At 62.0% G+C, this 10,000-nt stretch overlaps 4 protein-coding genes across 4 annotated transcripts in view; all 4 read left to right on the top strand.

The window, feature by feature from the left end:
- Window positions 1-89: 89 nt before the first annotated feature.
- On the top strand, window positions 90-656 carry LPMP_010390 (hypothetical protein; the record flags this gene model as incomplete). The annotated part of the gene is made up of 1 exon (XM_010698380.1): window positions 90-656. One exon carries the CDS (start codon window positions 90-92, stop codon window positions 654-656), a length of 567 nt encoding a protein of 188 aa, XP_010696682.1.
- A 587-nt stretch (window positions 657-1,243) lies between these two features.
- Window positions 1,244-3,721, top strand: LPMP_010400 (hypothetical protein; the record flags this gene model as incomplete). Its single annotated transcript, XM_010698381.1, has 1 exon — window positions 1,244-3,721. The coding sequence occupies one exon, from the start codon at window positions 1,244-1,246 to the stop codon at window positions 3,719-3,721; it is 2,478 nt and encodes an 825-aa protein (XP_010696683.1).
- Window positions 3,722-4,569: 848 nt separating this feature from the next.
- LPMP_010410 (hypothetical protein) lies at window positions 4,570-7,014 on the top strand (the record flags this gene model as incomplete). The annotated part of the gene is made up of 1 exon (XM_010698382.1): window positions 4,570-7,014. One exon carries the CDS (start codon window positions 4,570-4,572, stop codon window positions 7,012-7,014), a length of 2,445 nt encoding a protein of 814 aa, XP_010696684.1.
- Window positions 7,015-8,206: 1,192 nt separating this feature from the next.
- Window positions 8,207-10,000, top strand: part of LPMP_010420 (hypothetical protein) — a gene marked incomplete at both ends in the record, with an annotated part of 1,800 nt that continues 6 nt past the window's right edge. The window contains one exon of the mRNA XM_010698383.1: window positions 8,207-10,000. This exon is cut by the window's right edge and continues 6 nt beyond it. Coding sequence (XP_010696685.1) covers window positions 8,207-10,000 — 1,794 coding nt within the window.

Raw genomic sequence — 10,000 nt, forward strand, 5'->3', positions numbered from 1 at the left:
ACCACACACACCACCACCACCCACACACACACACACACACACACACACACACACATAGAGAAGCACACGGTAACCGGCGACAACCAGCAATGGCAAAGGAGACGGCGAAGAAGAACTTAAAGAAGAACATTGCGCGTATGCGCGTCTTCTCGATGATCACCGCCGCAGTGAACGCCCTTTATGTGTTCGCCATCTTCTACCGCAACGGTAGTCTGCCGTCGTTTTACGATCTCATGGCGATTGGCTTCTGGGCCGGTCAGGAGTATCTGGCCTACTCGACGCTGAACAAGTTGGCGCAGCCCACCATTAGCCCGGAAGGCGGTTTACTGGACTGTATCGACGTCTCCAACCCACAGGAGCTGGGCTACTACACTTTGGTTCAAGATATCCTGTGGGTGTGCTGGGTGGTCCAGGCTCTGTGCATCCTGCATCCCGCCTTCATCGTTTTTTACCTCCCTGTGCCGGCGACACTCATCTACAAGCTGTGGGACACGGTGCTGAAGCCTTTAGCATCCGCCTACTTCGGCAGGAGCGGCGCCGGAACTGGCGCGGATGACGGTGGTAGCAATAGCCCCCCGCGCAATCGCCAGGAGCGACGGAAGGAGGAGCTGAAGCAGCGCAAGGCGACGCGACGTGGCAAATCAGAGACAGATTGATGCATCGGGTGGAAGTCGAGGGAGCGAGGAGGGGCTCCCCTCCTCGCTCCCCATCTCCCCAATCACAGACGCAAGCCCGCACATACAGGTAGTGACGTGCAGGGCGTATTCGTGTGTGTGTAAGTTGAGTGCTGTCGGTACCCCTGCAGCCGCTGCTCTCGTGACTTCCGCCTCGCTCTTTACTTCCCCTTTGGTGATTGGTCCGCACTTTTTTGCCCTAAAAACCTTATCGGCGTGAAGGAGAAGGTTGCAAGAGCGAAGAGGCGCTGGTCTGTGTGCGTGTGGTGGGGGGGGGGACACCCACATGCGCGCGAGCACACACACGCAGACCAGCGCCTCTTCGTGGATGTGGTGGTCTTCCTGCAGATGTTTTCTTTTAGACCCTCCGTCACTCCCCTCCCCCTGTGGCGACATCGTTTCTCTCTCTCCTCTACTCGACCCCTCTTCCCCCTCTCTCTCTCTCTCTCTCTCTCTCCCACCCACACGCTGGCGGAGGAAAGAGCCGATTGCCCTGAACGAACGACTGAGCGCACAGCACAAGTAGGGGGACGAAACACAGAGGCGGTAAAGCAGCAAAAGGGTAAACCATGGGTGCCGCCCAACGCAAGGAGGCGTCCGAGTATTTCACGGCGGCGCTGACGTCCGACGCTGCCACCGCCCCTGACGAGTTAGAATTTCTTTCTAAGGTGAAGCAGTATGAACGCAGCCTCTGCAATGGCTCAGAGCTCTACGGCGTAGCGGAGCCGATTGCTGCCGCGGTGATGAGCAAGACTGCCGAGACGGGGCGTGTGCGCTGGCTGCTGCGGCTGTGCAGTGAGGTCATGCGCCGGTGTGTTGAAGCCCCCCACAGTATAGATGCCAGCACACCGGCGGTACTACACCTCGCTGAGCTGCTGCTGCGCCACATCCTGCGGCTGACCAAAGGGTGGTCCGCGGCGCTTGCTAACGTCCTGGAGGCGACGGGGAAATGTGGTGAGGAGATACCGTCGGGCGATGCGCCACTTGAGGACACCGCCGCGCTGCTGTGCCGTATGGCGTTCTCGTTCGTGGTGCGCGTGCCGCTTGACGCGGCGACGGTGGCAACACACTTCGGTGTGCTGCGACTGCTACTCACGATGACGTCGACGGCGCTGCACCACGGCACGGAATTCCAGGAAGACACAATGGACCTTTTCACGGAGCTGATGTTGTCGTCGCCGTTGCTAGACGAGTGCCTATCCACGCTGCTCCAGACCGTTGTCTCGTGGGGGAAACTGAGCTGGACGGCAAAGTCGCCGGCGCTCTACCACGAAGGGCATCAGCCATCCTTCCTCAACCTCTTCCACGTCTTTAGCACCCCCGCCACAGCGCCCGGGTTCGCAAGTGGCAAGGGCGCGTATGTGCTTGAAGTGCCGTGCTCGATGACGTCCAATGCCGCCTCCGCCGCCAGCGGCGCTGGTGCCTCTAGCGCTTCGACCAGCGCGCACCCCACAGACCCTGCCGCGGTGCTTATGAAGAGCTGTAGCTGCTGGGAGCAGGTGGGCCGCCACGCCACGGCGCTGCTGTGCGTGCTGGTCGTTTATCAAAAAGGCGGCGCCCGGAACCCGGCCCTCGAGTACGTGACGGCGATACGGGATGGCACTCCGGTGTCGTTCGTCGCGCTGCTCTCAGCTATCCGGTCGCGGCTGACGAGCTTCCCTGAGGTGTTGATCCTGCTGTATGTGCTGCTGCACGATCACTGCACATTCCTGCACACGGCGCTGACCGAGGATGCCGCGCTACTCGTCTCAACGATGCAGGAGCTGCTGGAGATGACGAGCAGAACGTGTAGAAACACGGCGCGGCCATCGCAGGCCGCTGCTACTGGTACGACCGGCGACGTCTTGCAGAACGCCGTACTGGGGCGGATCATCTTCCAGCTGCGCATCTTCTCGTACCCCTTCATCAACTTCATGGCCAGTACGCTGCTGCTGCTCGTCTCGCAGGACCGTGTGGTGAACCGACTGCTGTGCAACACGCCGTGCCTTGGCAAGCACTTGCTAGAGCGCTACGATGCAAAAGCCTCTGTTGGTGCGCTTGCCGTCGTAGTGCTCTCACTCGGCATCCTCAAGGGGCTGACGGAGCGCAACGAGGCGCTCATCGCTGTCTTCGCGCCATGCCTGGTGAACCTCGCACCGTTTGTTCAAGGCATGGACTCGTACACGGCGCAACGTGTGTCGGCGCTGCTGACGCTCGCGTTAAAGAAGATTCATCGCGCGAGCGCACTCTTGATGGCATCTACGGCGACGACCACCGCCGAAGGGAACACCTGCGCCAGTACCACAGCGGAGACTGTCGGCCAACCGACTGCCGCGCCAGACGACGTGGGCAGCTCCATTAGCAGCACCAGAGGTAGCATCACCACGGTGGTGACGTCTGCCGAGGATGTACGGGCGCTGGAGGAGATCCTCACCATGTACCTGCGTCAACTACGCATCGTTGTAGAAGGCGTTGAGTCGCTGCTGCGCGGTGCCAGCCGGCACAACGAGCATCTCATCTACGAGTTGCTCTACGTCCGCAACCGCATTATTGACGATGTCGATGCCGCCGTCGAGGCACAGTGCCCGCACGCCCAGCCGACAAAGCAGCTGCTCACAAACTTGGCCGATATGATCCGGAACTGTGAAGCCGACATCGCCAGCTCCAACCAGGCGCAGAGCCCGCCGGAGATTTTGGCGATTCTGCGGCGTGGTCAGCAGGCACAGCAGCAGCAACAGCACGACCAAGGCAAGAGTGGTAGCATCAGCGGCAACAATCGCAAGGACGCGAGTGGCGGCGACGACGGCGGCGGTAGCTACACGGGTGTCAGCGTATCGAGGGCCAGCAGTTTGATGGCTGAACCATCCGTGGCGGTGACAATCGCGGCAGACGCGATGACGGGCTCAGATGGCGCCTCCGTCGACTTGGTGTACAGCTATGAGGAGTCGCCGCACAGCTACGACTTCTTCGGGCCTTTTGTGTGGGCGACGTTGTTGAGCGCCGGCCAGTTGCCTGGAGCAGCGCTGTGGTGCCGCCACAGCAGCGAGCTCCCGTTGTTTCCACATTGATGTCTGCATGGGGCTCTGGGTTGATGAATGCAGGGCTCCGATCATCCCGGGCCCACCGCACGCGTGTGTATATGGGAGGGTGTCTGTGTGACGATGACTGTGGCCAGGTCACCCTCCTCCACGCTCCTCCTGTAAACCCCCTCTTAGCTCCTCTTCAAGCACACTCGCTACTTCAGCGATGAAATGGGTTGGGGGGTGGGGGTAAAGGGCATGGGAAGTGTGCTGTACTTGCACCAATCTGAAACCAACAGAGAGGAAGAGCCGCGTACATGCCGCACGTGCACCCTCATGCTGGGCGCTACTCTCATTCCTTCTTAGGCAGGAGTGCGTGTAAGGGTCCGCGCGGACGGGGAGAAGGAGGCGGAGGCGGAGGCGTGGTATTGTGCTCGCGGCGACGCGCACGCCACCCGCAGCGATCCCTCCCGCTTTGCTCCTTCTGCGCCTTCCCCCTCCCCCTCCTTTTTTTGGCTCCAACGATGTCAGCCGCAGCACGACGACAGCTGAAGGAAAATGAGAGGTGTGCGACTCCACAGGGATTTCCATGTGGAGTCGCACACCACACACGCACACACACTTGCGTCCACTCGTAGAGTGATGGGTCGTGTCGCGCCTTCATCTCGGCCTTGCACTGTGGGAGTGTTCACCACCCATCAACGCTGCCCGTGTGCATGCGCCATCCACAACCATAGCAACGCGGTGTCACCTGGTTAAACAACTGCGTACTTGCGCGTTGCTGCTTCCACATCCCTCTCTCTCTCTCCCCACTCTGCACCTCTCATCGATGGACAGGCAGACAGGCCCGAGCGCATACGCATACTCACTCTACTCGCACCTACACGCAGGGACCGATGCAGCGACCACCGCGGCCAGAGCCAACGCGGCTCTCAGACTACTTTTTCCAGCAAGTTGTGCCTCACGTCCCACACACTGCAGACCATCCAGAGGATGTCGCAGAGGCTCGAGTAAGCAGCGGGCTCCAGCCTCAGTGCAGCAGCTCGCTACGCACAGAAACTTCAACAGCAGTGCCCGCTACCATCGTTGCATGCTCGCCGTCCCCATCACCGCCGCCTTCGCCGTACTTGCCCGGTGTCAAGACTAACGTACTTGACCGCACCGCGGATACGTCGGCGCTGGCCATGGCCCGCACCGACGCCGGCGCGCCGATGCGCGTGACGAACGACGCGGCGACGGACGCAGCACTGTGGCAGTACTTCACCCCGGCGTCGTTCCGGCATAAATTCGAGTCCTTCCTACAGGCGGAGAGCGCGCAGACTGAATCGCTACGCAGCGCGGTGGAGGCGGCGTGGCGCCGTGTGGAGCAGATCCAGCAGCGCAATGCAGCCCGCCGCGCAGCGCTGGCAGACGTCCTGGCCAACCCCGACGCGGCGTGGCGGAGGGAGGTGCGGGAGAAGCTCTACTGGCAGGCAAAGGACGTTGTGCAGCGCTACGGGTTCGAGGTGGCTATGGACAGTGGTACTGGCAAGGCTGGGCAAGCGGACAGGGCGCGTGTCACTCTGGATTTCTCCGTCGTCCAAAGCGGTGTTCGTGCGGATCGCCGTAGGAACCACCACGGCGGTGACGCTAAATCGCCATCACGCAGCGCGAGCAGCAACAGCAGCAGCGGCGAGGACGAGGAGGAGGGCAAGGATGGCACCCTCGAGGGTGCAGCCAATGGGTTGATGTCGGCCTCCCATCAGCAGCAGCACCAGCCGATGACAGCAAGTCCGGATACGCAGATGACGGCGGACGATCGACTGAACCCCTACGCCCGCGCGCACTTCCTGCGCCGCATTTTCGCACCGCTGCAACGGGCGCGGGGTTCGCTTCCCAAGTGGACGACACTGCTGCTGCACGACGTCCACAACGTGCAGAGGGCAGCGCTGCCAGACCTCGAGAAGCGCGTCCAGGAGTCGTTGCTCTTCACGGTGCCGCTGCACCAGCCCTTTCGCATTGCACGGGCAGCTCTGGAGTCATGTGTACAGCAGAGGCGCGCCGCGCCGGAGGTGGAGATGGCGCAGGTGCAGGTGTATCGGCAGCTGGAGCAGCATGGGAGGCTCTGGACTGATTTCGTGCACGCGCACGAGTCCACCGCAGCGGCGGAGAGGTTGGCGAAGGCGGGTTCTCCGGTGTCAACAATGTCCTCCGCCGAGGACGAGATCACCGACTTGGCGCAGCGGGGGGCGACTGCTGAGGCGCTGTGGACGCTGCTCTTTGAGGAGCTGGACACGTGCAAGCTCTTCTTTACAGACGCAATCCACTGCAGCGACGTCCTCCGCGAGTGTGTTGCCGCAGAGATGGGCTCGCTGCGGCAGTCCGTACATACCCACCGCAGTCACTGCGATACAACAGTGGCGACCATGAAGTCTGACTCGGAGGCGTGCGCGGAGATGATGAGTCGCAACGGGCAGCGCATCGTGACGGCGGTGGAAGAAATGGAAAAGACGTTCATCTCAGAGCATGAGCGGCTTCGACAATCAATCGCGCAGGGTGAGGCGCTCTTGACGCGGCTCGAGGGGCAACAGGAAAAGAGTGCGCGCCGCGCACGAGAAGCGCTCAAATTGTTCTTCATGGAGCAACTCAAGTACGAAGAGGTCTCGCAGGCGCTTCTGCAGGACCATCTCAGTTTGGCGCAGCTGGAGGCGAGCCACGGGCAGCTGCACCAGGCTGTTCAGCTGCGGTACGGCGGCGTGATGGAGAGCAGGAAGCACGCCGCTGCGCTCGTGCAGCTGCTGGCGGACAGCGACACGGCAGTGAGGCAACTCTTTGACGCCTGCGAGGCGCACTGTCGCCGCGTGGAAACGGATAACCACTTCACGCAGTGCCGACTTGCGGATCAGTGCACGCTGGCACTGCAGCAGCACTGTCGCTGCCTGCACGCGGTGACGGCACTGTACGAGCAACGCTACGCCACCCTCGAGGCCCGTTCAGACGACTCGTGGCAGCGGAAGTTTCTGCTCTCCGGCGGGCGCGACTGGGCTGCGGCGAATCTAAGCGACGTGCGCGTTGAGCTCACGCAGCTGGAGAAAGACTGGCAGAAAGTGTGTGCGCTGCGAGCGGAGCTGGAGCTGGAGCCGACCCAGCTGGACGCGCACGTGCGCACACCCGAGTGGCAGCGACTCATATCGACGCTGTGCGACCTTGACGCCCCTCCATCGCTGCAGCGACGCCTGCCGACACTGCGAACTCACACCTCGACAGTGGTGCGGCCGGCGGCGGGCTGTGGCCAGCAGGCTGTGCGTCACCTCCTCCGCGATGCAGCGACGGCACACGCGTCGGCGTTCCCCGCCCCGTAGCTGTACGCGACGTCATGAAGATGAAGTGGGGGAAAGAGCGGGAGTAAAGGTAGGGAGGATGGAGTGCGCGCATCTTTCTCTCTTCCTCTTCGCGCTTCACCCATCCATCCCACCTTTCCCTCCACAACTGCCTCGCCGGTGGCCTCTCTCTCGTATCGTGGGCTTGTGTGAATCATGGTGGGTGTATTATGCGTCTCTCAGGGTGTGTGCGTGTGTGTGGGACTGCGCGTCGTGCATATCTTGTTCTGCATGGGAGGGGTGGGGAGTTCTCGTCGGCTGATGTACACTATACTCCCTCTTCCCCTTCCCTTACCCCGCTGACAGCCACGAGGGACCTGCATTTCCTCGCCCTTCTCCCCTTACCTTCTACCGCGCCCCGCCGACACCCCCCCCCCCTACCCCTCTTCCTCTCTGTGCTTGCCCACACATCCGTATGACGTTGATGGAGATGGACCTCTGGCAGGACTTGCTGCTCTTGCCAGTGCTGCTGCTGCTCCCTCCCTTAATCCCCCCCTCTTCGGGAAGAGCGGGAGGCGATTTGTGTGTCAGAGAAGCACTGCCTAAGAGTCGCGCAAGATCCTCCTCTCGTGCTTTGCTGAGACGCTGGGAGAAGGAATGCATGAAGTACCTGTATGTATAGCCTACTCCCCTCCCCCCTCCTTCCACTATCCAAGCCACCCTCTCTACCAGAGAGTTGCTTGAAGGAGAATGAGAGGGGCTGTATGTAGACTCGAGAACTCGAACGAGGAAAAGGGGCGGGCAGAGCCAGAAGACGGTGGTGCGCCCCTGAGTGGATTATGGGGGAAGGAGGCTATAGTGCTACCGCGCTAACGAGTGCAGATGCAGCAGCAGCGATGCGCTCAGCAGGAGGAGGCCGACACACACACTCTCTCTCTCGGACGGAGCGAGCATCTTTGCATGTGCATGTGTGGGTGGGTGGGTGGGTGGGTGGACTCTAACGTGTCTCCCCCCTCCCCCCGTCGTGGAACGAAGTGAGAGCGCACAGGCGAGAGCGAAAATCGCATGAGGGCAACCGCAGCGCATTGCCATCGTATATCGATGTGATGGCGATCTCTCCTTTTCTGGATTTCTCCTCCCTCCCATCGCCTCTCCTCCCTCCTACTCGCGGTTGCTTGGCAACACAGCGGGCCCCCACCTCCCCCCCCCCACACACACACACAATGAGACGTGTATGCCACTCGCACCCACACGCTCGCTTCGTTTGAGCGCACGCCACAGCCCTTCCGCACCGCCTCCCCCCCCCCCTGGTGAGATGAAGCTCCCGCTGACGCTGCACCCTGCGAACCACCTCGCTGTACAGTGTCTCCTCCTTCACGCCGCCTTCAGCTCAGACAGCAGCGTCAACGGCGTCACCGGAGACTGCGCCCGGCAAACGCAGTACGACATGGCCGCCAGTATCGCACGTCTGCACACGCGCTATGACTGGGAAGGGCAGTACGGCCCACGCCATATTGTGCGACTGTCGCACTGCTGGCGCGGAGTGCTGCACCCGCCAGCAGCGGCAGCTACCGGTCATGTAGACGGCAGCCGCGCCGTACAGTCGACCGCGGTGGCGCTGACAAAAGGTCCCTCGGTCTATCGCGTTGGCACGTCATTTTCATTGGTGCCTCCGTCGTCAGAGCTCAACACAGCTCGGCAGCAGCAGCAGCAGCGGCTGCAGGTAGATGCCTATCGTGCTCTAGCCTTCACGTCTCCCGCCCGACTCGTCGCGCTTTACGCCCCTCCTGTTCTCCTTTGCCCGCTTCAACGGCGCGCCCACGACACCGTCAGCTACGATGCCGCAGTGCACCACGCATCGCTGCTGACGAAGCTGCTCGCTCCGTACGGCGTCCACGTCGCCTTGACCGGTGCCACGCGGCGTGGCTGCCCATTCGCCTTCCAAGCTGAGTATCTTCTCTGCCTCACGGAGGCGGCGACGTGCGAGGTGGAGGCGGTGGACCCAGACGGCGCTGGCGGGGTAGAGAAGGACGATGGAGCAGATGAACATGCCATGAACAACCACGACTACAGCACCAGTGTCATCGGTGCCTCTGCAGTGAGCACGACAGTCACCACCGCTACCGATCGTCCAACGCGTGAGGCACGGTGCTCCGAAGCGTGGGCGGAGAGAGAAACGAAGCAGCAACGGCGCGCAAGGCCGACGATTCTGCGTGATGCGCTGATGCTGCGTCCACAGACGTTGCCATCTGCGTCGTCGCCGGCTGCCGCAGACAACGTTGCCGAGGCAGAAGATGGCGGTGCAACAGTGGTCGCCGGCGGGGGCAGCGGAGACCATCGTCAACCGCACATCCATCGGCGCCTCGGCAAACGGTTTCGACGGCGCTACTGCAGCCGGCGCGCTGCCTTCTCGTCCACCGACTGCGTAAGCCCGCAGGTCTCATACCGGGTGCGGCGCGCACTGGAGGGCCTCGTCCGATGCGGCTACATCGTGTCCGCAGCCAAGTCGTTCCCGCCATCGCAGTTGCAGCTTGAAAGACGCCAGCCAATTTACCTGACAGCCCGCTATGACCCGCGCCTGCCCATGCAGGTGCCACCGCCGGCCTGCACCGACCCTGCCGTCCTCTCTCGCCTCCAGTTGCATCAGCTCGTTCTACACGTTTGTCCGTGGAGTGCTTTCGCGGTACGTCAGCTGTTCCTGACAGGGCCGACCGCCTTCACCACCCACGTGACTCTGCAGGCACTCACGCACGGTGTCGACATGAACATGGCCGGCGTCTTCTTGTTTGGGGAAACCGGGGCAACGAGCAATGATGGCGGAGTGAGCTACACGACCCCTGCCCACGCTACGGCTGCGAGCGAGGCTCATGATGATGTACTGCCACCATTGCATCACGAAGAGCAGCCGCGGCCCTGCGGGGACCTTGTCGAGCAGCTGATCCTGCAAGACGAAGCGGAAGTTCTTTCACTGGCGGGGCTGCCTCACGTTGATCCGATGTTGCGCGGGCTCTACTGCCAACGAAACCAC

Source organism: Leishmania panamensis (assembly GCF_000755165.1).
Source record: "Leishmania panamensis strain MHOM/PA/94/PSC-1 chromosome 1 sequence".
Taxonomy (NCBI): domain Eukaryota; phylum Euglenozoa; class Kinetoplastea; order Trypanosomatida; family Trypanosomatidae; genus Leishmania; species Leishmania panamensis.